The sequence below is a fragment of the Meleagris gallopavo genome, chromosome 3 (assembly GCF_905368555.1).
Source record: "Meleagris gallopavo chromosome 3, MGAL_WU_HG_1.1, whole genome shotgun sequence".
In the NCBI taxonomy this organism is placed as follows: domain Eukaryota; kingdom Metazoa; phylum Chordata; class Aves; order Galliformes; family Phasianidae; genus Meleagris; species Meleagris gallopavo.
The window spans coordinates 59,348,201-59,376,019 of NC_139406.1; the positions used below are offsets into that span (position 1 = coordinate 59,348,201).

The 27,819-nt window shown below is 36.8% G+C and overlaps 1 protein-coding gene across 1 annotated transcript; it reads left to right on the plus strand.

Annotated features, from left to right (window-relative positions):
• YTHDF3 (YTH N6-methyladenosine RNA binding protein F3) lies at nucleotides 1-26,207 on the plus strand. The gene is made up of 5 exons (XM_085221182.1): nucleotides 1-142; nucleotides 1,925-1,949; nucleotides 7,015-7,100; nucleotides 8,325-9,917; nucleotides 20,562-26,207. Exons 1-5 carry the CDS (start codon nucleotides 119-121, stop codon nucleotides 20,583-20,585), a joined length of 1,752 nt encoding a protein of 583 aa, XP_085077308.1. The 5' UTR covers nucleotides 1-118; the 3' UTR covers nucleotides 20,586-26,207.
• Nucleotides 26,208-27,819: the final 1,612 nt, after the last annotated feature.

Below are 27,819 nucleotides of genomic sequence, written 5' to 3' on the forward strand. Positions count from 1 at the left end.
GGCGGCAGCGGGGAGGAGGAGGCGGAGACGAGCGGCGCGGCGGGCGGGCGAGCGGCCCCGGCGTGCGGAATCACTCGAGGCCCAGGCGGAGCGAGGGGATCGCGGCTCCCCGTGAAGAATGTCAGCCACCAGCGTCGATCAGGTACCGGCCGCCCGCACACCGCTATCCCTTATCCCCGCGTCCGGCGCTCGGAGGGCGGCGGCCCGGCGGCCTCCCGCTCCGTCCCTCCCCGCCGCCATGGGGAGCGGCGGGCGATCGGCGCCCGCGATGGCGGCCCCTGCCCGGCCCCGGCGGCCCCTATTTATAACCGCCGGGCCGCGCCAGCTCCGCTCCGCCTCCCCGCTGCGGGGCCCAGCCCGGCCTGGCGGCTCTGCGTCTGCCCGCGCCGCGAGCGAGCCCTCAGCAGGCCCCGTGGGCGCCCGTTTCCTCTCGCCATTCCCGGAGCGCTTCCCTCGGCTCTCCCTGTTTTTTTCCGACTTCTGGTTATCGCTTTCTCTTTTCTTGCCTTTCTCTCCTCACTCGCGTTTTCTTCTTTCGGGCCTCCTTCTCCGCGACCTCCGCTTCTTCCAGCTGTTCTTCGATTCCTCGCAGGGCTTCGAGGTTTTCTCAGCCTTTGCCAGGCCTCTGCTGCTCTTTCTCTCTTGGCGGGCGCTTTTCTGCCTTGGTCCTCACTTCCTCCTTGGGCCTCTGCCTCTCCTCCAAAGTTTTCTCCTCGCAGCCTCCTTCCCCCCTTTTATTTTCTCTGTCTTCAGTGTTTTGTGCCTTTTGTCTCCGTGTATGCTCTCCGGTTTCCTTTTGTGCACTTATTTCTAGCTCAGTGATCTGTAAGCTTTCCTTGCTCTCTAGCCTTCAATGGGGGCTGCTGCTTCTCAACTTTTTTTTAGTTTCGTGGCTCTTGTTGCTCTCTGTGTGACTGGATGAGCTATATCTCAGAAGATGAGATGTTGGGATTTCTTAAGGATGTTTTCCTCCCCCTTTGGGAGGAGGAAGTGACTAATCAGCACAGCTTTAGATGGAGATGTGTTAAATAGAGACCTAACTCTGAGACAGCTATATATGCAAGCAAGATGGTGGTTTTCTCTAACCTAGCCTAAACTTTCAAACCAGTCCTGAATCTTTCAGGAGTAAAAATTGCTGGAGAGTAGTGGAGCTAGAGAATCTGCTCATGATTAGTTGTACATGCACGAGGAGATGAATTAGATTCTAATGGGTTACAAGTTGCTCGTTTCTTTTTAAGCTTGTTTTATTTTGTTATAGAGGAATTAAGGTTACCGTAACTCGTTCTTTTACAGTGGTTCTTAGTGCGTGGCAGATTAACAGTGTTTTGTAATGACTAATCCTAAAAAAAAAAAAAAAAAAAATTCTCCTTAAGGTATTATTTTCTTGTGTGAAAGCGTAAACATGGTATCATTTTCTCAATGTAATTGACTGAAGAAGGAATGTATAGCTTGTAGTTCAGCTTGCAATATTACTGTATATTCTTTTGTACATTTAAAAGGCAAGGCATTATAGGTTTTTCCCTGATAAGTACCCATCAGTCAGTTTAAACGATGACGTATGATAATGAAGCTCTAGCACTGGCAGTAATCTTAAGCTAACTTTCTTTGTTCTTTTAGGCTATGCTGTGTTTATTGCTTATGTTTCTCAAGGAGGGGCAATCAAAATTCATTTGTTAAGATTTCTGCTGCCAGTTAAGCTTTGCATGTTTTAAAAGACTGTAGGATATTTTAATGATTTTCCGTGAAATTCTTTCAATTTTAAAACTCTTCAGTTGGATTTGTACATCAGGATGTTTTTATAATAGCTTGAATTGATATTTAAATTGAAAAGAACTGGTAAACTTAAATTATCTTGACAAAAACATCAGAGGATTCTAACTGAAAATTTTCTGTTTTGCTTTTTTCCCCACTTTCCTATGTACAGAGACCTAAAGGACAGGGAAATAAAGGTAAGTCGATTCACTGTAATTTTGTGTAAATGTCTGATCTTGTTTGTGGAGCTTAATGTGTTCTGAGACAATTATGGGAAGGGAATGCAGCTATGGGATGTCTTATTTCAGATGAAGACGACAGGAAATTGCATACTAAATATTACTTCCCAGCATTTTTTATAATGGTACAATAGTATGTCAATTTACATTTTTATTTTTCAGATAGATTATTGTCAGGAGTAATAAGATAACAGCTGTTTTTTTAGCTGATGTTGTTTGATATGATTGCATGATCTCTTTAACAGTATACCTTGGATCTTTCTGTACAGTGAATGGAATCAGTGTACTAGAATCATCAGGAGGAGTCTTTTGAGCAGCTTCCTTAGCTTGAGAAACACGAGCTGTGTGACTACTTAGTTACTCATATCTGTGAACAGAACACATCACCCTCCTTATTTTCAGAAAATATCTTGGGTCCGTCTGTGGAGAATATTTTTGTAGTCTTCCTAAGCCTTTTTTTTGTTTGTTTGTTTTTACTTTTTTCATCTTTTTTTTTTAAACATCTTTGTATTTAAAATAGGGTTTATTCCCTCCCATAGAAACAATCAACTACTTCACTCTAAAATGCTTGGCCAGTCTGTCCTATGGCATATCAGATTATGTCCTGCAGTTATTTCTGGTGTAGAGTTTATCTTTGATATTAAAAAAACAAACAAACCAAAAGGAACCCAACCCAATAATTTATTTGGGTTTTTTGAGTAGTCAGCACACTTGTGCCGATGAATTTCTTATCTGCTCAGTAAGCTGAGCGTAGGTTAGTATACAAACAGCCACCTGTGTGATGCATTCAGTGTGGTTATTTCTGCATGCGGATTAATAACTTTTTTGTGGACCTTGTGTATTTTTTGAACCTGCTATTTATTATCTGAACGAATCTAATTGTTCTCTGTGAAGTGTCATTTAATGTTATCCACACTTTATTATTCTCTTGTTCTGTCTGTGTGCAGATTATCTACTTCTGTTTGTACTGCTCATGTTGGCATGTGCTTCCAGAATCTTGTTGAATCTAGCCTGTTTCTTTCTAATTTCAACATGCATTCAGTGTCTGCCTCCTTAGATCTGTTCAGTGTAGTCATATATTTACTGAGTACTTGTTTCATATTCTAGTACTTGTGGAACTTTTTATGATTTTTCTTTGAAGCAGGTTATGTTTTTGCCCTTTGTGTTTCTTTTAAGTGAGAAGACAGTTTCATTTTAGCAAGTAGTTTGTGGCTTTCTGTTCTTCAAATTATGATGTCTGTGTTTCTAGAGAAATTAGAACTATTAGAGAATCATAGAAGTACTTTTTGAACTATATGTTCAATATATGAATTGGGTGTAAAGTATTGAGCATCCCATTTAAGATACTATCCTGCAATTTGTTTAATAATGAAAATGCACAAGTCAACGTATTTTTTGTGCTATAACTTTTAAGTGCTGCAAAATGTGTAAATCAAAACACAGTTTCAACTTGTCTAAATAAGGAGGTTTTTGCATTTCTGAACTTGGATTTTAGTGGATTGCATCCTGTTAAATAACGTACAAGTCTCCTGGTGAGAATATGATATTAAAGAAAACTGGAGTGAAACAAACCAATAATCAGCTCAGTTCTACTGAAATATAAAGTATAGCAAATAATTTACAAAACTAATTTAATTTGGAGTTAGATTAAAGGGCTTGGAGATAGAAGATGGTAGCTTAAGTAGTTGTTGTTAGATCAGAGGTTTGTTCAAGAGGATATATTAAGTCAGTGTCAGCAATCCTTCCTATCCAAATGTTAGCAGACAGTAATCTTTTTCAGGTGTCATGATATGGTCCCAGCTTAAAGGGACCTTGAGGGAATATGTGTTACTGAGTCAGCAGATTAATCTGAAGCTCTGTGCATATGCATAGGAGTGGTGATGTTGAGAAGGATGAGATTGGGTATGTAAATAAAATGTTTTTCATGTTGAAATAAGAGTACTAAGCCTTCAAATGATACTGAGAAGTTGCTTGTATTGTCTGAGAAAATTCTCTTGATGCTTTGTTTCTAGTTAGTTAAAAGTAGGTGCCATGTGCATTCTCCTTTGACCGAAATGTGTGGGATTATACATCTGAGTTACAGAACAGTATATCTGGACATTAACTCCAGTATTTCAGAGACTTGGACCAGTAAATGATTTTATCTTGAAAGTTTTCTTATTCTATTTGTTAAATACTGTACTACTGACATAAGACATCAAAACTGATATCATCCAAATGATGTCTTACAATGGGGATAATGAGGACCTGGCGTTCCCCAAGCTCCCTTTCTCCCTTTCTCTCTTGCTTTAGTTTGTGCTAGCATATTGCACCTATGAAAGGAAAGTCCTGACTTGTGTTTACCTGTGTATATATTTTTGGTTTTGTAGGAAATTTAAATATAAGATTAGGTTTAAAACAAGAATAGAACACTACAGGTTACATTTAGTACTTACTACACACCACGTTAATCTGGATGTAGGGAGAAATTTATTCTTAATACCTTTGGCCATCGTTTGTGCAATTTGCTAGTGGTTATTCAAAGGATAGCAACAGTTGAAGGAACAGAAGCTTTAAATTCCTTTATTTGATGAGTTATTTCTTCCTGGTATCTAATTACACTGTATTTTTACAAGAAGCATGCAATATTTTCAGAGTTGGACTGATACAGGTGCTTTTACTAACTGTAGGTTAGTTTCTGGTAGTATTCTTCATCACTGCCCTGTTCAGTTAGAATACTTAATATGAGATTTTGGGTATAAGGCATGCATCTTAATCTGTTTTCTCTTGTTAAATACGTGTGTGGGCTGCATTCTTCGTTATAAACATCTTATGTAAAGTTAGAGTGAAAAGCTGGAGAAACAGTTGTAATGATGCTGTCTCATTGAAAAGTGTATACATTTAGTAGTAGAGATGGCAGCACAGAACTATGTTGTGTTGCTGACTTAAGATCTCAATATAGAATAAACAAGAAAGAAAATACATTTATAAGAATATACGTTTAGTTATGGCTGACCAAAATAATTATCTTAAGAGACCTTTAGATGCCTCTGAAACAATAAACATGGCTTGTTTTATGAAGATCAGCTGTCAGTATGAAGAGATTAATTTTGATAGAATTCTAATCTTGGCATGTAGTTTGTATATTGCTTTATGTGTGGCTGTATGCTTTTAAGAAACTCGTGTCCCTCCTTTCTGTTTTTTTTTTTGTTATAACAAAATTGTATTTGGAAATATTGCTGTTTATAGTCTTTGGTTAAGACTAAGCAATGGATATGGCGTGGTGTGGAGAAGAGACCTTGAGAATCATTCTCTTGTGTGACTGGGCCAAATGAAAAAAGGAACATAGAGTTCCACTGCATGTTTCCACTGTATTTATGTTTAGGATGATTAGTGACCAACAGCTGAAACTCTGTATTTATGGAAAAACAAACAAAAACTATTATCTTAAATTGTTATTTAATTTACAAATATTTTTATATCATGTTTTAACACACATTGTGTTTGCTGTTGTTAGCCACAATTGTCTGCAGCTGGTATACAAACACTGTGTCAGTGTATAACAATGGTCAAGTGACCTTCTAAAACCCCAGAATGATAAATAAAGTGGAAGTTGCTTCCCTCCTTCTCAGGTAGCTGCTTTGGAACAAATCTTCTATTATTCTTTATTAAATTATTATTTTTCTATCTGTTGTTACTGCTGTCTGAAATTAATACGTTTTTCCATTTTTTCATATGTTTGTATGTATTCCTTTGTTATTTTTCCAGTTAGTTTAATTCTCTGAAGACAGCTTGTTACTGAAATCAAACATGGAAGAAATTGTGAAGTGTCTGGTTTGCAGTGTTAACCTTAGTGGGGGGAGGAACACAACCAAGCAACAAAACATGCTCTTAAAACACTTTCTACATATAAAAAAAAACCTTGAAGGTTTAGTTACGTAGCTGTATATACTTTTCAGAAGCTTTTGCTAAAAGAGAAAAGCAGGTGTCAACTTAGTTTTCCCAACTGTCAGAAAATCTGCTGCTTTGCTGTAACTTCTCGTGTCATCGATTCTTAGAGCACTTTATCAATTACTCTAAAACTTGTTTTCACCAAACCTACTGATAGGTAACAGCAGCAAAAAATGCATTCTGAAAAGCAGTCAGTTGTTTTTGAGAAGTCTTCTTTGTCTTTCAGTTCTATAATTTCATATAAACTGCTTGCTTATTTCAGTCACTGTTCTGCTTTGCACTCTGGAAACAATGAAGTTTAGTAGAAAATTCTGCAATTTAATTTTGAACAATAGGGGAGGGGGGGGGAATTGAGAATTACTTCAAGTAATTTGAGCAACTGGAAAATGCCAAGTAGGTATTAATGCCTTAAATGAAACTAAAAGTAATAAATAGAAAGCTAAGAAGAGCAGATAGGAGGAGATTCCAGTGTCTAATGGCATGTGTGCAGGGGAAGGATTGTAAACTTGCTCTTGGGGACTTTAACTTCTGTTTCTGTCTTTCACTGGCCCCTCTAAACTCGAGATGTGTTGCTAATTCAGTGCAGTTTAATAGTTGTGTAGGAATTAGAAAATTAGGCCGCTGAAATAGCCCTTCCCTGTTGTATTGGTGGGTTGCTGACTTTAATCTTTTCAGGAGAAAGGTATATATTGCAGATTTCACTGAACCTATTGAATATGTGTGATCTCACTGGTCTGCACATTTGCACTTAATCTGGTACTTCTGGAAACGCTGGATTTACTGCCCATGCAAATAAGGTGACTGTAGCTTTTCTGTCTGTGTAGTTTAGAAAATTCCTCCTCCAGGAAGGGAACTCCACCATCAAGAATAGTTGCTTTGGTTGCAGTCTTTCCAGACCTCTTCTGAGATCTGACTGGGGAGCTTAATGGTCTATTTTCTTTGATTTGAACAGAATAAAGCTTAACAATAATGTATTCTGTCTCATTGAAGCATCGGTAGAAGTGTTTCAATGAACAGGTGATTAAGTGTTACCTATTTTGAAAGTGCATCATTAGTCTTGTAGAAAGTATATCTAATACAAATATATTTTTAGTTTCAGTACAGAACGGTTCGATTCATCAAAAGGATGCAGTAAATGATGATGATTTTGAGCCATATCTAAGTAGTCAGACAAATCAGGTAAGTGAACATTGCTTACTGTCTTGAAGTTAACTTTGGAATTCAATGAAATTCCGGACTTAGTTCATTTTTGAACACTGTTTCTTAGCATTACTTGCCTGAATAGATGTTGAAATACAGTTTTGTATCTTATTGTATTTATACATAAAACATGAAACAGTTAAAGTTGTCTTAAATTCTGGATAAGATTCTGCTAATAAGCATGCTCTGATGTCTCTTGCTCTTGTATTCCAACTTCAAAAATAACCAGTTTCAAGAATCTTCAAAAAATGAAAGAGAAACCCAAACATCAAAATAAAACCCTACACCTTAAATTTGCAATGAATTATATTTTGGATGAAGTTCAAAACAACAGTTTCATTGGCTCTGAGAAAGTATTAAATGCATGGACATAATTCCCTTTGATGTTAGTAGGAGTATCTCACAGTTGATTGCATAATAGATTGAACCTTAATATTACTGGATTGTGGTATAATGCTTCTGCTGGAATGTTAATGGCTTATTTTCAGAGCTGTGAATTGTTTCTGTAATCAGAAGTTAACGTACGTTAAGTTTGTAAGTTGTGGTGTTGAGAGGGAAAGAAATTATTAAAAGACTTTTGAGAACTCTTCCTACTTTCGCATTTCCTCAAATAACACAATATTAAGGAGGCATTATCTGAGGGATGATGATGTGCTGCGTTTTTTTCCAAAACAACATCAGAAGTTGTGTGGTGGGTAGTCCTTCAACTTCATCATCTAAAGACATAACTGTTGTGATTTCTTAGGAGTTTTGGGAGTGGAATTTGGATTTAGTGAGTAATCTTTGTTCTGCTAGACCACAGATTATTCTTAATGGGAATGCTAGTTTGAGTGTTGTTCCTCACGAAACAAAGAATTCTGTGATGTTCTTGCATTCTTCCTGCCATTATGTTCTGGTACTTGTCTCCTATTAGACAAATCTGACAAAAAAGGAACAAGAATACAAAAAAATTGAGTCCTAATTGCAGTTATGTTTCTCTGTTAAGGAAACTACAGTTTTTATGACTTGCTTTTTTTTTTAAATGGTTTCTGAAAACATGGCTACTTCCAATAGGTATTCTTACTCATCTTTGTTACCTTCGAGGGAATGGGGAAAGTTGCAGGTTCATTCATATGATCGTTAACAGTGTTTTGGATGGTATTAGAAATATTTTGTCCTGAGCATATAGCCTGTATCACTGATTTTTGTTTTATTCTCTTGCAGAGTAACAGCTATCCACCAATGTCAGACCCATATATGCCTAGTTATTATGCTCCATCCATTGGATTTCCATACTCTTTAGGCGAAGCAGCATGGTCAACTGCAGGTGACCCTCCAATGCCATACTTGACAACTTATGGACAGATGAGTAATGGTGAACATCATTACATACCTGATGGTGTATTTAGTCAACCTGGGGCATTAGGAAACACCCCTCCGTTTCTTGGGCAGCATGGATTTAATTTTTTTCCTGGGAATGCAGACTTCTCTACATGGGGGACGAGTGGATCTCAGGGACAATCAACGCAAAGCTCTGCTTACAGCAGCAGCTATGGCTATCCACCTAGTTCTCTTGGGAGAGCCATAGCAGATGGACAGGCTGGATTTGGCAGTGATACTCTGAGCAAGGTGCCTGGGATTAGCAGCATTGAGCAAGGCATGACTGGACTGAAAATTGGTGGAGATATGACAGCTGCTGTAACAAAAACTGTAGGTTCAGCTCTGAGCAGTACTGGTATGACAAGTATTGCAGCCAACAGCGTGCCCCCAGTTAGCAGTTCAGCACCTAAACCAACCTCTTGGGCTGCCATTGCAAGGAAGCCTGCTAAACCTCAGCCGAAACTCAAGCCTAAAGGTAACGTGGGCATTGGGGGCCCTGCTGTACCACCACCACCTATAAAACACAACATGAATATTGGAACTTGGGATGACAAGGGGTCAGTGGTAAAAGCTCCCCCAGCCCAACCAGTACTGCCTCCTCAGACCATAATCCAACAGCCTCAGCCATTAATTCAACCACCGACACTGGTGCAAAGCCAACTGCCTCAACAGCAGCCTCAGCCACAGCAACCACAACAGCAACAAGGACCTCAGCAGCAGGCCCAGCCTCACCAGTTGCAGCAGCAGCAGTTGCAAAACCGCTGGGTAGCGCCTCGTAATAGGGGTGTGGGCTTCAGCCAGAACAATGGAGCTGGCAGTGAAAACTTTGGTTTAGGTGTTGTATCTGTCAGCTCCTCACCTTCTGGTGTGGAAGTGCACCCAGTGCTGGAGAAACTAAAGGCCATAAACAACTACAATCCCAAAGACTTCGATTGGAACCTGAAGAATGGACGTGTGTTTATAATCAAAAGTTATTCAGAGGACGATATTCATCGCTCCATTAAGTACTCTATCTGGTGTAGTACTGAGCATGGTAATAAGCGCTTGGATGCTGCTTACCGTTCCTTGAATGGAAAAGGCCCGCTCTATTTACTCTTCAGTGTGAATGGCAGTGGACACTTTTGTGGAGTGGCTGAGATGAAGTCTGTTGTGGACTACAATGCATATGCTGGCGTCTGGTCTCAGGATAAGTGGAAGGGCAAGTTTGATGTCAAATGGATCTTTGTCAAAGACGTTCCCAATAACCAACTGCGGCATATTCGCTTGGAAAACAATGACAACAAACCAGTTACCAATTCGAGGGACACTCAAGAAGTACCCCTAGAAAAAGCCAAGCAAGTGCTTAAAATAATTGCTACTTTCAAGCATACCACCTCAATCTTTGATGACTTTGCACATTATGAAAAGCGTCAAGAAGAGGAGGAAGCCATGCGTAGGGTAAGAAACCAGTATTACAGTAGCTCTCCTGTTTTTTCGGTTCTTGGTGGCCTTGTTATTTCATACAACTGAAATTTCTCAGTGTGAGTGTTGAATCAGAACATGGTGCTTTTTCACCGAGGTGTATATACTCGATATAATTAGTTCTTAATGAAAAGATTAACTTTCTTGAACCTGTGTTAATAAAACAAGTTACATGTTTAACCTCAATGCTAACGTTGGCATGTGTAAGATGACTTCTGAGTGTTTTACTTCTTAAAGTGAACAAAAATGGAATTGAGTGCATTATCCCTAACTGTAGTCTCCCAGTTTAGACGACTTCTACTTTGTGTCATTAAAGAAAGAAACATGAAATTATAGATGAAGTTAACGTTAATTACCAAATAAATCAAAATTGTGTTTTAATAAACTTTTAACAAGCTTATTGCGAAGAGTAGATTTTCTGCTTGATTTAATTTGTCTTTCGTAGGTTTCTGAAATATATGGGTGATATAATGACTTATGCAGTGTCAGAATTATATTTTGGGCAATTCTGATAGTGCAATTAAAAATATATGTAGTTTTGTTTCTGTGATTAAAAGTATACCTGTGATAAATCTGTAGAGAAAACTGTAATTTCGGAGGTCAGCATTTCAGAAAATCAGAAAAGGAAAAAGACTTTCACTTTGAACTGTTTTACAGCACTTGCTTGTCAGGTTAACTCTCCCACCACTAAAAACTGTTCCATTCACCATTAGTCTCAATATTTACTTTTGCTATATTTTTTTTCCGGACTTGCTACTGTAACAGTAAATGCATGATTTATCACGTTTAGAACTACTTCAGGGATCTGGAATTACTTTACCTAGTTAGTTGATATTCAGAAGTGTGAATTTGCATCAGTGGGATTTTGCTCTCTGTTCATCCATCACACCACTTCCTGAGTAAAAATATCCTTAAGTCTATGGTTTATGCAAATTGGGAGACTTGTGGGATATAAAGTCCTGAATTTGTTCTTATTTGAAGCTGCCATCGTTCTGCCTGCATAAGTATTTCACCTGCTCCACTGTCTCCTTATCTCTGTTAGGTTAGGTCCAACCTCTTCTGCCATTCTGCCAGCATCCACCTCACCATGGATGCCAGCATCCACCATGGGCCAATATAATAAAGTAGGAGGCATTAATTTCAGAGTACTCCTCTTTTTTTTAAAATAATTTTTGAAAAACACTGGTGTCCTAAATCAGTATTGCTACTTCTGTGCCATCTTGATGATGGGAGACTGGACCATGATCTTATCTAATATTCTACGTAAGGGAAAAATTTTGATTTTTGCAGGTTTTAGTAAACCTTTATGGTTTTAATAATGTTTCAAAAAGGCAAGACTAAGTGTTTCTCTGTAGCATTCATGTGTCAGAAGTGCCTTAATTTCTGATAGTTTAAGACACTTCATGAAGACCATGCTGGCTTCGAAAGTATAGCAGATACTTTTGTGAAAGAACTTACCAGAGGAGTCATAATTCAGATATGTCCTAGCAACTGTTTTATTTGTGGTTTGTATCTCTCTACAGTAGGTAAAATCCATGACGTGTAGTAGGGGGGAGGGACTGAGCATGGATTTAGTAATGTTTCTGTGTATGTTAAATTTAAATATCAGTGTATTAAACTCAGCATTTAATAGGTCTCTATCTACATGACTGCGATTGTGTATTTTATGTAATAAAGGAATATTGCTCTTTAATATTTTCAGTGATGCATACAGTATCTGTATGACTCAAGTACGGAACTTTACATTTCTCTATTAATACAGCTGCTTTTTCCAGTTCTAGTGAAAGCAAACATACTTGTCACGGTACTTGCACAATGGATGTTGATTTTTCTACACAACAGCGAACAACTTCTTTTTCTGGCAAATTACAAAAAATGAGTTTAGAACTGCATATTTTGGATGTCAGGGGGAAGTTCTTCACAGAGAGAGTGGTGAGGGTGCTGGAACAGTCTGCACAGAGAGACTGTGGATGCTCTGTTCCTGGAGGTGTTCAAGACCACGTTGGATGGGGCCCTGGGCAGCCTGCTCTAGTACCAGATCTGGAGCATGGTGACCTTGCATGTGGCAGGGTGGTTGGAACTTGATGTTCCTTGGGTTCCCTTCCAACCCAAGCCATTCCATGATTCTGTGTCTAGGAGTGAGATTTCCTTTTTGAAGATGTACTTTAGACATGCCTGAAGCAAATTTATACAATTCATAGCTTACTTGGGTTGGAAGGCACCTTAAATATCATCTAGTTTCAACTCCCTGTATTGGGCAGGTTGTTCCCCACCAGATCAGGCTGCCCAGGGCCCTATCTTAGAGTATAGGAAGTCCAAATTAAACTAATTCCCTTAAAAACTACTGTTGGTTTAAAACCTCTAGGTTTCTTCTTGTTCTGATGCAGTATAGAAACAACTTATCCTTAAGCTGTAAACATTCACTTGTTAACTCCTTCATGATTCAAGCATGGTTTAGAAATTCAGTAATTAGTATTGTAAGCTCTATTTTATGGTTAGTTGAGTAATCCTTTATTACCTAGGGTCATCTAAATTTATGGAGCTGTATACAAATTAGTATGCTTCTTTCTGCCAGTAGACTTGTGTATTCCATGCACGTTGAGTTAATGCCTTTTTTCTGTGGCAGCTGTGGTTGTTTCTGTCATAAGTTTTCTTTTTGCTGTTAGTAAAAAAAGTAAATGTATCAGATGGCAGTAGTCACTCGCATGTTACTTCAAGACTGGTTACTCATTCATTGTTGCAAAGGTGGTAGCAAAATTGCCTACAGTCGATGATCTAAATAAAGCAATGTCATCTGATTTATAGATGTTATTTTACTTTATAACTGTTCATCCCAGCTAACTTATTTGAAAGTAATTGGTAATAAAAAATTAATCTTAACAACCCAGGGGAATCAGTAATTAATTTTTAATATGACTTGTCATTGTTTTGTTCAAGTTATGACAGTGTACTTGTAAAAGTGCAATGAATGAGACTTCCTTAACTTTGCATTTGATACAGGTTGCTTCAAAGTGTAAATATTAGAACTGCTGTATCAGTCAGTGCTTGATGTGATCCTGCTGTGGACCAGATGTGTAAAAGTAGGATTGGAAACAAACTTGTGCAGCACTCACATTTTTCTTATTGCTGAGGTTCTAGTATCCTATTTTAAATGTATTGGGTGCTAAGTTCTTTACTATGATAGTGGTGAAGTGCTGGAACAGGCTGCCCAGAGAGATTGTGGATGCCCCATCCGTGGAGGTGTTCAAGGCCAGGTTAGATGGGGCCTTGAGCATCCTGGTCTAGTATTAAGCGTGGAGGTTGGTGGGTCCTGCCTGTGGCGGGGTAGGAGCTTTGTTGATCCTCGAGGTCCCTTCCAACCCAATCTGTTTTATGATTCTGTATCTTTTCATCTAAGGAACTAGCAGGCTCCTTTTTCACAAGTTTTGTCAATGGTAGGTTGAAATCTGAAATTGCGTTAGTTGCATTAGTCCTTAGTTTGAATTACTGCTTGGGGGTTGTGGTGTAAGTGTGCGTGTTTGAAGACTGTTCAAAAACTTGTTGGATTGTCTTTCAACAGAAAGCAGTAGCAATATGATGCATTAAAAAAAAAAAGTTAAGCTTAAAAGCTTAAAATATGCTGTTTAAGAGTATGTAATTACTGTAGGAAAACAAGTTGCAAAATATCTGTTGTATTTATACACCTGGCCATCAGTAAATATGTAGGTCAAAATGAAGCCCGGCTTTGATTCAAAATAACAACAAAAGCAAAACAACCAAACACACAGAGCCCCACCAGCCAAGTAAACAAATAACCTACCCCCAAACTAACAAACAGCTGTTGAAATACTCCTAGGTTTTCACTCACCCGCAGGGGGTGACTTCTTAAAAGTGTAGTTATCTGTTGTTTGAGGACCTCCTTTGGTGTTGCTTAGTATTGAATTCTACTTCTTGTAGCATATGGTGGACAGAAGGTTGTGGTTCCTCATAACTGTAGAATCCTGACTTAGTAACACTATCATGAAATTGTTTTATTGTAACAGTCCTGACAAATAATTATTATCTGTAGAAGATGAAATGAGTATAATCTCAGCTGCTTCTCTAATTTGCATTTGGAGTTTTTTTCTTTACAGGAAACTTTTGAATGGCAGGTGAATATTTGCCATGTTGGTTTTTTGTTGCACTACATACCTTGTTATAGGAGTGCTCATATAGCCAGAATTTTCTGACTCAGAGTAATTTCATATTTTTTTCCTTTGTTGTGATAGCGATGTGGCTGCTGTTTCTCTGATAAGCTATCTTATCAGATGATAGTGTTAAACAACATGTTAAACAATATATCTTTCTACTCTAGGACATTGCTGTCTTTATGCTTGATTAGATTATTTCTGAAAAATATCTTGTAGAGGAATGAGGAAAGTGAGGAAACATAAATTGTGAACTGTTGTCTCTTTCCTCCTGCTCCAGCCCATTCAACTATGTCAAGCTCTGATATAAACACATAATCCTTGCACAAGTGAAAGAAAAGAGTTAGTGACTAACATTTTTAATGTAGGTAATTGATAGTTGTACTGTCATCTTGTACTGCTTTTTTTGTGTGTGCTAAAGATTCAAAACAGTAAATGAGATTTTTCTAATGTCTTGTGAGAAATGCATTTGCTCTATACTTCTCAGATTTTGAGAGTTATTTCAGAATTTTCTTGAACTTGCTGCATATCTACAGTTTTTTTCTTTATAAATAAGAGTGGTATTGAAGGTGTAATGTCTATTGCAAGAAAAAAAATAATTTGCCAGGAAGTTTTACTGTTAATGTGCATAAGATGAAGGGTATCCCTGGTCCTGGGAGAAGAGAATTATTTGGGACACAAGGAATTTATACATTGATCCAGAATTTTTTCGTCCTGTGATGATGCATAGTTCCTATGCCTTAATATGCTTCAGCGTTGTGAGTCATTTAGGAGCAGCTGAAAATGATCTGCAAGTTTTCTTACAGGCATATGAATTTCAATGCCTGTGTTGTCTGTGCATTTGGCTGAGACAGTTGTTCATGTTCAGAGTTGGTGTAAAGTTTATTACAGGGTAAAGACGATATGGAGAGATTTGGATGTTAAAAGGTGATATCACTAATATATATTGACTATGTAAGGATTTAAGTAGTGATACAGCCTTTCTGTTTTAAGGAAAAAGGAGTTGCAGCTGGGGAAGTCCAGTATTGAAGTGTTGAATGAAAGAGCTGGAATGCAATTAAGCTCACAGGTAGTCTTAGTTTAGAAAGAGATATAAATGGATCTTTTTCCCTTGTCTTTTTGATTTGAAATTCCTGCCTGCAGAGTGAGGACTTCAGAGACTTTTCTGCTGAGCAGAATGACCAAATTTCTTCTGTAATATACAGACCCCTATCGGAAAAGCTAGGAACATCAACTAAATGGTTTGCCTGAATGCTATGAGGCAAATCATTTTTGGAATCTAATGCTTTTAATATTCATAAATATGAAGGAATTGAGTGTGGTCTGTGATAACTGCAGTGTTCCTGAATGTCCTGTTGAAGTTCTTGGTTTTTTTTTTTTTTTTTTTAAGACACCGGAGCAATTCTAAGTTTCTTCCAGAGCAAAAGATCTGTGATTGTTCACAAGTAGCCTTTTGCATCCTGTTCAGATGAATCTGTTGAGAACAAATTGACTGGAATGTTATGCTTTTCCTGCAGTTTGCGAGAAGTGTGACAAAATATGTCTGCATAAGGTAGTCACAACCTGCATGACTTCACTCTACTTCAGTGTTGTTTCATTAATTCATGCCAGAGGTGGACTGGCGTTAGGAGAAAGTCAAGTGTAGATTGTTGGTGGTGCTTTAATGGAAAAACCAACAAACCAACAGTCAAAAGCTATATGAAGCTTAACTAGAAACGCTGTTTGTACAGATTGAATTGAACTAAATTGTTGAGGTTTAGTATGAAAGTTGATTGGTTTTAACCTTCAGAATCATCTGTAATCATGGATTATGGTGTTTTTTTTATCAGATGAACTGTTTGAGCCAGGTTCCAGTGTGTGGTGGTGTTCTTAACAGAGAGGTAATTATGGTTACTATTGTGCTTCTCTACTTAGGGTCATATTCAGTTGTGAGAATGTAAGTAAACTTGTATGTTAATTCCATTTTCATATGGAATATAATGAGAAAGCGAGATGAAGTATGTTCATGACAGATTTTAAATTGAAATAGTAATTTGAGTTGCAGATTGTAATTTCTGTTACATGTACATGGAGAGAGTTAGTGGTGAGGCTGAGAAGTCTTCCCCACAGTGTTTTCTAGACTCTGCAGTGGATGTCATTTCTCTTCTAAGGCTATTCTAGATTCTTTAGCAGAGTTGTTAAATAAGGTCTTGTTTCTGTTGCCCATGGCTTTCTGAGTAGAAGTAACAAAGATGTCAGTCATCTAACTGCTTTTTGCAGTTCTTTCTTACATCAGATATCTGTTCCAAGGCCTCAAAAGTCAGTATTACACAGTTTCTTTTTTTACTTTTTAATGAGCTTCCTCCAATGGCTATATTGTAGCTAATTAAAATCTGATATTTCAATGTGTATTGCACTGTAGGGAAGCACTTGCTATGTCTAGTTAGAATTGGATATTGTCAGTGATGGATTGGCCATCTGGGAAGATGAGACTGGAAGAGCTTTTCTGGCTCGTGGAGTTTTAAGTTTGGTTTTTGCAGAGCCTTTCTTTGTGGTTTGTCATTAATAGTATCTTTAAATTAGTTAAGTTTCTTTCTCCACCTTCATGAATGTTCATACCTTGTTATTTAGTGTGCTGTGGGAGTTCAGATATGAATTCATATTTTCTTAAGTATAACAAAATATAGAATGTTCTGTCTGTTCTGCTAAGAATGCTCTGCTCAAATATGATTTACCACAATGATTGTAATATTTACGGTTTTGCTGTTGCTGAATCTTTCTGAGGTTAAAATAAGTAAAATGCCATCAAAATTAATATGGAAAATAAGAATTCTGGGTTTTGCAGCTTTACAGACTTTCCCAGCATTCATATGCTTGAAAGCCTTATTTGCTGTCTGGAGCTCAAATGATCTACAACAGCAGGGTCTTGGACGAGTATTAATTCGTATGGCTTACTGGAAAAGTTGGAGCTCTGGAGTTGTAAAGTTTAATTTGACGTCCTTGATTTTTAATTTGTGACTTTTACTTTTCATGTTGAAATAAGAAATAGAAGAAACTAAATGTTTGGGAGGAGGTGGTACCTGAGCAGCGCTTAATTTCTGGGTTTGTGTAAGGCTTCTAGAGATCCTTCCCAATTGATCTTTCCTTCACGGATTCCCATAATCACTAAAAGTGCTACTTAGATACATTTAAGTAATTTTTGGTTGTAAGATAATCTATCTTCAGATTTACCCTCTCTCTGGAATTTGAGTGAGATGTTGATGAGATATTTCACCTAACTTTAGAAGTTTCATTAACGTACAGCTGATGAGATCCTTGCTATAAATGGGGTAAATTATTTCTAGCATTTTTTGCTTTTCTCAGAAATCTGTTCTTGGTTGTGGTCTCGAGCACTAAGGTCAGTGTTTCTGCTGTCCCAGTATAATGATATGCTGGGGTGCAATAAATGGCAGATTATGGCTGAAGCCATTAGTAAATGAGATTTCATGAGCTTTGCTGTGGCTTTTTCTCACCATCTCTACAGCTGTCTGTTCCACCTCTGCCAGGTGTTCCAGCCTACACAGTAGGGTTGGCAGAGGTGTGTGCCTGCAGTTCCCTTCACAGAATGCAGTCTGGCATGTTTGCTTATGTTGCAGATGAACATGAAGATTAAATCGAAGTCTGCGCTGAAGCAACTAAAATATGCTGCACGTTCCCTTTTGAAACTGCTGTAAGAATGCTGTCTCTTGACAGGGGGGCAAAGCAGAGAGCTTCAAGCATGAACATTTTAAAGATTGCAGCATGATACACAAGTTCTGCAAAGGTTTTTTTGCAAGTATAGCTGATCATGCTGGAGTTGAACACATGGGGAAACTATCTGCAATTTGTGCAAGTTTGCAACCCTAAATAGCTTTAAAAATGGACACCTTGCAATGTTCGCACCTCCAACTATCATAAAATAAGCAAAAGTTCTTCTCTCACTCTGAACTTCAGTTTGTAGGACCTTAGGGGGGGAAGTGTGTCTTAGGGCTGTAGCAGTTCTTTTTGTTAAGCTTCCACTTCAATTTTGCTACTAAAAATGAACATTTTTCATTTCTCTTGTTTTGGGCAAGAAATTCCAGAAAGTAGTGTTATACATCTCAGCAGTTTCTTTCAAATCAGATCGGAGCATATTTTTGTTGCTTTGAAGGTTGAAATTTTGTTGGCATAGAGGTTTTTTTAAATCTGAGGATAAATTGCATTGTGATTGCTTTTTAGCACAGGATCTTCCAATTAGTGCACTGAACTCAAAATTGACCACACATTGCTGTGCTGCTCATTACATATCTTTCTTTACTCTAGGTTGAGGCATGTTTCTTATGCCCAAACCTTTTTAGGTTCACCTTGATTTGGTTTTGTCAGTTTGTGTAGAAAGTTGTTTGCATGCATGAAGCTTGCTCACCACATGGTCTCTTGCTAGCAGTTACTGCTAACCAGCTGTTCCATTCCCACATAGTTCTAAATCAAATGCTGGATTGCTTTCCATTCCTGCTCATAAACTCCACCCAAAGCTGGGTAACCTCACTGGTAGATTGGGAAGTAAAGCAGGCTGTGCTGGCCTTTGGCAGGGAATGTGAATTGACCTGAGAAGCTTTTTACTCTAGGATGCTGAGTTTTGGAAAAGATATTACTCATCTGAATATAAGAAGAGAGAGAGCAGTTTGGAATGCAGAGAGATGCTATGTAGTCAGCTTGACTAAATGTTTACCTGGAAATGAAGGAAAACTGATGATGCTACTTTTGTGCAGGTAGTATTTTAAATGGAAAAAATATTGATATATCATTATTTAACATTGCAGTTTTGTAAGCTGCTATAATACAGCAGTAGTGGCTTTCAGCACTTGGCAGTTAAGTCTGCTAATAGTACAGCAGTAATCTAAGATGTACATAAGCAGGCTATTTTTGCATGCTTTATGTACATAGGCATGAGACCCAGTGATCATGTGTTTTTAGCCTAGAGATACACTCTTAGCATACTAATATATATTAATTTAATGACTGATAGCATCAATCTCATTTTAAAATCACTATGCAAATATTGGCCATGCATCTCTGAACTAGGAAAAAAGAATATTGTAGAATAATGCTAACATTGCTCCTTAAATATACTGAAGTTCTGTTATAGAGATTGGAACACACAAGTTGTACAGCTACTGAGACAGTGAGATCACTGTTGTGACCAAGAGCTCTGCAAGCCTTACATTTTTGGTGTTCATTTTGAAGCAGCCTTTCTTGAAGCAGAAGTCTGTCTTGAGGAAAACTAGATAACTATTCTCTAGGAACTATCTCAATGTTTTGTATACTCATTATAATGTCTTTGTGAGAATTTATTTGGGATTATATGTGAATTTTCACTTTCACTAAGTAGTTTCTAACGTAATAAAGTTTCAGCATGATATCAGATAGTGGTTTTGAATTGTTCAAATACCTCCTGGTTTATTTTGGTTTTCCTTGCTATGTTTGTGTTCCAATTATAACATCCTGTGTAATGCAATAATAAAAACACTGGAAATGAGTTCTGTTTTCTTTTAAATGAGGCAGGGAGCTATCTCTTCCAGAAAGTATTATCAAACATTTACATAACTTGCTCAGTGATGCATTAAAAAAAAAAAAGGAAGAAAATTTCTAAGTTTCCTAGAGTCAAACTGTAGTGTCTTCCTGCAATCTAATTAGCAAGATACATAATGAAGGCAAGAAAGAATAATTGCTGTTTGTTCTTTTCCTAGAGATCATAATACTTAATTGTATATTTATCTTAAAGAAAATGATGAATCATTGAAAATGTTACTCCTCTGTTAGTCTTGTAATACAGTGGTAGATTTTTTTAGTCTCTAGTAGAGATACAGTGAAATGAGTAGTGTTTACACTGTTTATCTTTTTTTTTTTTTTACACATATGACATATTGCATCTTCTTTTATACTAAATGCAACATCTTAAACCTCTGTGGTAGCTTTGAGGTGAATGTCAGCCTGATTGCAAGTGAGGCTTGCATTTGAGCGGTTTCTGTCATTGTTTTTTGTTATCTTCTTTTTGTTTGTCTTTACCCAGCCATTCCTACCTCACTCTTTTTGTAAGTAACTTCTAGACAGAAAAATATTGTATGGTTGACCTTTTTTATTTTATCTTGTCATCACAGCACCGTGTTTGCATGGAGGAAGAAGTACTGGTGCAACTTGTTCCTTTACCTTTTGATCTTAAGCACATCAAAACGTTTACTGCAGTAGTCTTTGATTAAGATATCTGGGAGCGTGATCTTTGTGTTTTCATTTATCTGGTATCTACTGTAGAGAGAAAGTGTACATAGATGGTTGTAAAGTTATGAAGATAGAAGTCCTTGAAAGCTAGTTGCTTGATTTTAGAGAATTTACAATGCTGCTTCTTTAATGAGAGGAAAGCAAATAATGTATAACTTTGTGTATTAACACGATTTTCCTCTTTGTTTTTGTTTTCTTTCAGGAGAGGAATAGAAACAAACAATAACTGTATGGAGATATCCTGCTAGAATTACAACACTAATGATGTAGACTCTGGAAATGCCTAATATGTCTAAGAAGACGTTATTAAAGCTTTTTTCTGCTTAAGGTGACATCTTTGAACACTTTAACACGAAATTGACTCTTCTTGTAATGGTTCTCATCAGTGCATCTGCCCTTATACTCTCTCACCAAACACACTTGAGAACTGTACCTTCGTCAAGCACTTTCTGTCCTGAAGCTTTTACCAGTATCTGCTGTCTTTTGTATTTATGCATCCTAGCTAAGGCACAGGAGACTGAACGAATGCAAGGATTCATTAACTCTTTGAATTTGTTAAATACTAACATTTAACCATTAGAAGTGGTTCAATGATGTGAGATTCACATTGCTTCAACTTAATTTTTTTTCTTTGTAGTTTTTTTAATTGTCAGATTTTAGCTATTCAACAGATTAAAAGCAAATCATGCCATATTTAGTCCTGGAGTAAAACTCAAGTCTAAATGTTCATGTGAAAATTATTGTAGTAATCTTTTAAAATGGCAAAGCAACTTTAAGCTGCAGTTTAGCCAAATGAAACGTAACATAAAATTATATTAGAATGACATTTCCCTTGTTTCAAACTGTTTGGTGTAAGAGAATATTAATATGCAGCTCGGTGGACACCACCAGTTAATGCACATTTCTTTATTTTTTTTTCTGTAACATGTATACTGAAAAAAGTGCATTTGTCTGAGGAACTGTTTGTTTGCTACCACTCAACAAATCTCAGTTTTGAGTAAATGTACCTCAGTCTAAATCAGACTTTTTATGACCTTTATAACTACATTTAAAATCTTTAATTCCTATTTCTGGGTGTTTGCAAGCCTGACAGATTGCTATCATGAAAGTGAAAATTTACTCCTCTAGGTGATTCACTAGCTAAATAAACATAATTCTTGTTTAGCAAGCATATACTGTTCTCACAGTTTTTTGTTTCATTTTCCCAACATTGAAGTGCTTTCCCCTGTCTACTGTTAAAAATATTGGGAAAAAAAAAAACAACCCTTGATCCATGGAGAAGATATAACCATTTTATCAAGATTTTTGTTAGAAAACAAGGAATTTTAGAATACGTATTAAACTGGTTTCTGCTCTACTAGCTTTTAACTCCTCAAATTGTATCCTTTGTTTCAGTTTGTAGCCACGCACATTCTATCTTCTGGAAGAGAATATTAGAAAAATGTTAAGCAGGTGTATTGACTGTATAAAATACTGAACAGCCTGTACCAAACTCCATGGATAGCTTTCTCTTTTTAGAAAGACAGTGTAGAAGTCAGATATGTTATAGCTTAAAATAGCAATATGGCGTATTATTTGAACGTTTCATGTCTTAATGTCCAGCACAGATGTTTATATTGTTTTGAGTCCTTCATTTACAGATTCTGGCAATCAAAGTTCTGAAGCTTAAGTGGTATAACTTTGTTTTGAATACAGACTATTTTGCTGGATTTTAGTTTTTCTCTTCTCAGGCCCCAGCTCTCTTCTGACTTCGCATATACAAAACAGTCAATACATGCTATTTCTTACTCATTATTTTAAATATTCGAGAATGAGGAGAAGCAGATATGAATCTTAATTTTTACTACTTGTTTTCTGCAAACTCAGAAGGGAAGCCACTTTCATATTTTGGAAAGAAGCAGCAATCTCACTTAAATGCAGATTAGGTGAGAAGGGAAAGGCTAAACTCTTATTATGTGAGGAGACTAGAAGAGAGTTTTCAAGCCCCAATCCTTATGAAATTGGCTTGAGCCCCAAAATCCCTGCTTCCCTGTCTTTGTTTCTTGCTGACAAATTTTGTAGGTATTTGTTTCCCTCTGTTGGCTGACCTATGGATTACTGCCTGTTACTCCAACTGTGACTGATCATTTGAAGTGGCAAAGATCAATATTCAAAGAATGTAGTCCTTCTGATAATCCTTCAAGGGATCAGCATGCTTCTACTTCTTTGTTGCAAAAATATCAGGAAAATGCACAGATGTTTCCAGTTAAAAGAAAGCTACTGTTAGTCAGGTATTCAGGATTTGATTGCATGTACAACCTTACTTTGCTTCTGCTGCACTATTCATATTTTTGCAGACTTAAAGTATTTCCTGCTTTATCCCTTGCCTCTTTTATTCTATAGCATGAGCATTGCTCTGGGATTGAATCAGGCTTAGAATAAAATGAGTTTGTTACTTTGCAGACTTTGAAAGCTTGGCAAATGAGAAGGGATTGTAACAGAAGGAGGTGATCATTTAGAGAGCTGTGACAGTTCTTATGCTGTTCCAGGATTGTTAGTTGATCTACAAATAGAAGAGTTTAATTGCTGATGGTATTAGTCATGTTGTGACCGACTTGCAGACTGCTGAGTTTAGTATGTGCAGCTGAAATTAAAAGGAGTTTTATGTGCATATAAAGTGCTGTAAAAATAGTATATACCATTGTAATATACAGCTGTGGAGTGCTGTACTGGTTAATGGACACATGACACTGCTAGCCTTCAGCTTCCTTATGCACGAGCTATTTTCCTCCAGAAAGAAAAGGAATGGTGCTTAATATATCAAATAAATGTAGAAATACTTTTTTTGGTCTCTTTTTTTTTTGTTTTTTTTTTTAATCCAGTGAAGCTGTGTTAATGGCTGCTTGCTAACAGTGAAGTTGGTAGAACCCCACTTCTGTTCCTGATTCTACCTCCTCTATTGTCAGCATTTGTTTTCCTGCGGTCCATACTGAACCAGTTAAACCAGCAGAAAATTTCTTAACTGTCTGAACAGTGAGGTTAAACATTTATGAGGGAGATGGTGGGAGGGAAAGGAAGAAGGCTTTTCCTTTCAGGAGCAATGCTGAACAGGCACTGCTGCATTGTACCTACATGCTCACCAGTTGACAAACCATATAAATTAGTATTATGGAAACTGGAGAAGGTGACTTCCCTCCTCCCCCTGAGAAAACTCAAAAAGCTGGTTTTAGTGTAAGATTTTGTTAGCATACAGTGAAATAAGATGTTATTGCACTTCTAGTGCAGGAGGAGGGTAAAAATGCTGAGTATTTTCCATTTTGAGTACTTTTCCCACTTTAAACACAACTGACAAGTCATAGAGTAAAGGATTGCTGAAAGACTTGACCTGCCTTATTGTACAAATTGAGACAAATCAACGTTGTGTGAGCTTTGCTAATCTTTGAGTATGTCTTGTCTTTGTAATATCAGCATCTTTAAGTAGGGGGTTTTTTGGTGTTTGACGAGAAATAAACCCTGTCAATTGAATGCTCAGGTTGCTGACTTAAGCAAAACATGGGTGCTACTTTATTACTAAGAGACTTGGATTGGGAAAACCTCAATATTCACAGCTAGACAAAATTCACTGCTTCGTGTCTTTTGTTTTTCTAGGCTTAATTTTAGCAAATACCATTTTTTCTGTACATCCTCTTTTTTTCTCCTTGGATACTCTGACAGTTTCAAAGCACTGTCTGCAAAGTATAGATGCAAAAGCCCCTTGCCAAAGTCATTTTCATCCCAGACAAATCCACCGAACATGGTGAGCTTTTTAGTCAAATGCAAAAAAAAAAAACAAAAACTTGGTGTATAGGAGAAAGTATATTAGTTATTTTTCATTACTTAGTCAAAATTCTGTTTTGAAGTTACTTTCTATGCAGTACAAGTGTTTCCACACCTGAAACATGTTCTTTTAAACAAATTCTTTTGATTTCAGTGCATCTTCCTTGTTCCTATTTGAAACTGCCAATTTTACTGAAAACATTGAAGCAGTAGTGTTTTGAATTCCGTAAATAGCATTATGTTTGTTTTGGCCCTTTTTCAGCTAAGATTCTGAAATTATTGTTAGTTCTTTCACAAGAAGATATTTAAATATTTGAGATGATTCTAGTAGAGTGTGAAAATCCAGTGTGGAGCATCTTCTAATTTTCTGCTGCACTCATTTTTAAATAAATAATCCCAGGCATTCAAATGTAAGTAACTCTTTATGAAGAAATGACTTTCATGTGGTTTTCAAAGCCATTTGAACTAATTTTTGTTGCCATTTGTTATTATGGAACTACACTCCTACTTTCTATGTCTTTATTCTTTTGACAGATGGAGGTCAATATAATTTAATGATAAATTGAGAGAATAAGAGTAGTTTATTCTGTTGTGAAAGAAGCTGGTTTACATTTTTGTTTTTATATAAGTTAGCGTACAATAACTTAAATGAAAACCTTGCATGACAATTGACAATTTGATCTTAATTTTTTTTTTTTTTTTGAAACTTTCAGTGAAGGTAACCTCTTCATGTTCTCATTTAATCTATTTTCAGCCTGGCATGTAAGCTGTAGTTTGTGGGAAAGGAATGAATTATTCCATGAGTTATAGGAAACTTAAGTAAAGTTTGGCTTCATTTAAAACTATAATACTAGTGTACAGCTGACATGTTTTCATCAAAGCATCTGTTCTATATTGTCTATTCTACTTTATATACTTGAATAAAGTGCATTTGAATATGGTGAATGCTGGCCTTTCAGTTCGTGAAGTTAAATTTCTAACTATTCCAGGCTTTTGACAGTATTTAACTTCCCATAAAAATCCTGAAATGTTAATTATATATACTCATTGTTCAGGGATTTCTAAACCAAATTCTACTAATTACACATGTAGCATTTGTTTATTAATGTTCCATTATATGCGTAATATTTGTTACCACTTATCTGACCTAGTCCTTCCCCAGATGTAGAAGTCTGACAATAGCAGTCAGGCACAAGTCTCTTCCAGTTTCCCTCTGCTTTGCACAAGGAACATCTGCCATAATGTAAGCAGAGAGCATAAATGGGTTGATCTTCAAGTATCTTCCTCCGGAATTTCACTCTTAGTTAGACCTTCAGGAAGCAATGAATTCTTTTCTTCTATCTGAGTAAGCATTCCTTTCCATTTCCCCGTTCCTTTTGGGATGACTCCAGTGTCTGCTGCTACCTTGGGAAGCGTGGCCATGGATGCTTTTTCTGAAATCCACAAAAATGTTCCCAACTCAGTGATTTCCCTTTCTGGACAAAAGAAATCTGCTAGCAGAGTTTTAATTTGTTTTGGTTTGTTTCAGTCTGTTTGCCATAGGAATTGCTAAATTTGGTTTCCCACATGGTGAAGGCCAATCTTTTTAATTTAACTCTACAGTACGTTCTTTTGGAAGGTGGAGAAAGAAATTGTTTCATTCAAATTTTAAAGAGCATATAGTTATTTCCATGTAAGAATCTGCCCTGGTTGTTTCTTTGAATTTTAGGGGTGGTGATAACTGATGGTTATCTGGTGTTAACAGTGGGAGTTGATATAACTGTTTGCATATCCTCTGTGCATCTACGCTTGTCATCTTAATAATGAATTTACTTCTTTTGCCTGTAAGATTAGTTTGTAAAACTTGATAAACTTTTCTTTTTTGTTTTTAATTTCATCCACTCGGGCTATAGCATTTCATCTGCCTGCACGAGTTGATGTGCGTCTTGAGAATGAAGTGGATATTCATGTAATATGAAACAAAATACATTGATGATTGTATTTTAAGTTGAGCTTGTGGGCTTTCAAATAAACAAGCTGTCTGTGTCCTCGTACATGAAACGTTATACTTTAACCTTGAACTCTGAATTGGTGCATCTTTGCTTTCTTTTTCTGCAAACATCTCAAAGAACCCCAGATGTTTAAAACCAGAAATCCTTGTTTATGCCTAGTCCAGGAATAAAAAATATCTAGGCTAAGCAAGATAAGGGAGGTTTAGCTTTAGTTTTGGCTAAACTCATACATTTCAACAAAATGGTAAGATAAAAGGTTGTGGGTCTTTCATCATTTACTGTAGTTGTATATCTACTGTAAAAAACAACAACAACCACCACCCAAAACGTTATTTTGCAGACATTAATGTATGCAGCTGCTGTTTAATAATAGCCAAAAATCTTCCGTATTTACATCACATCAGTGTAGCAGCTATGTAAATGATGGAAGGACTGAAATCTTTTTCTAAGTATACAGAATTTTTAAATTGGTTAAAATTCAGATGTTTGTTTCGTGAGACTGGGATATATTGGATGTGAAATCTACCCCTCTTCAGCTAGTCCTCTAGAAAATGTTACTACTAAATTCTTTATTTTTTAAACATAAAAGGCTGCCAACTTATTTTATAACTGCTTAACTGGTTTGCAGCTTAGTTCTCATGAGATGCTTCACTGGGTCTTGTGAGTGTGATGCTTCATCAGAAAATGTGTAAAATTGTATTTAAATTCTTCAAGTTAATGTAAATTAATTGCTATTAACTTGAGCTGTATTCCACCTAACTTCATTTTTTAATATTATGCTTGGTCTTTCCGTTGTATTGAACGTCCTCTTTAATTTCAACAATACCATATGCAGAACAATTTGGAGAAGTTTTTAGTTCCTGAAATTTATGCTTATTTTAAATGTTAATAAATAACTATCTTATGTGCCCTTTGGGTTTCCAGTGAGTATTGATGATTTCTTGGCAAATTAAAAGGTCAAAGATAGAGACAGGAATGCTTGTCCTGGGAAGTGGATAAAATGCTGGAATACCACAGTGAACTGCACTTCAAGATGAAGAATGTTAGACATGTGAAATAGTGCTGTGGAGTTCATTATTTACTCATGCTTCAGTCTTCTCGCATGCTGGAAAAACTTTTTGAGCAAAGAATTAAAATACAGTAAGTACACACAGAATACCTTACACCAGTTGAACTCCTAATTTAGTCTGGTTGTCTCTTTTGTTTATCTTGTAAAGTACTTCCACTTTTCTCTCAACGTGTTGATTTTGGTTTCGAATTTAGTATTGGAGTTGGAACTCCAGTATAAGGTTCCCTGCTTTACATTTTTTTAAATAAATTGTATTTTTATTGAGACTTTGAAGGTTAACGATGTTCTGCATAGGTCATGGCCTGTCCCCATTTTATCTTTCTGCAAAAAGCTGCCATTGATGTTTTTTAGACTTCCTCCTGATTTCATGGTTGGTAATGTTTTTATTTTTGCTTATGTTGAGTTGCTCATCTATTCAAGTATTATTGCTTTTCAAGTATTAGTGTATTTCTATAAATAATTATTAGTCTTTGGAACAGGTTATATTGATAAGTTGCATCATTTTTTAGCCTCATACTAATTAAATGAGAAAATAATGATATATGAGTAAGCAATTTCTGTGGTAGTTATATTAAATAAAAACCAAAGGTTTCCCAAACAAACCT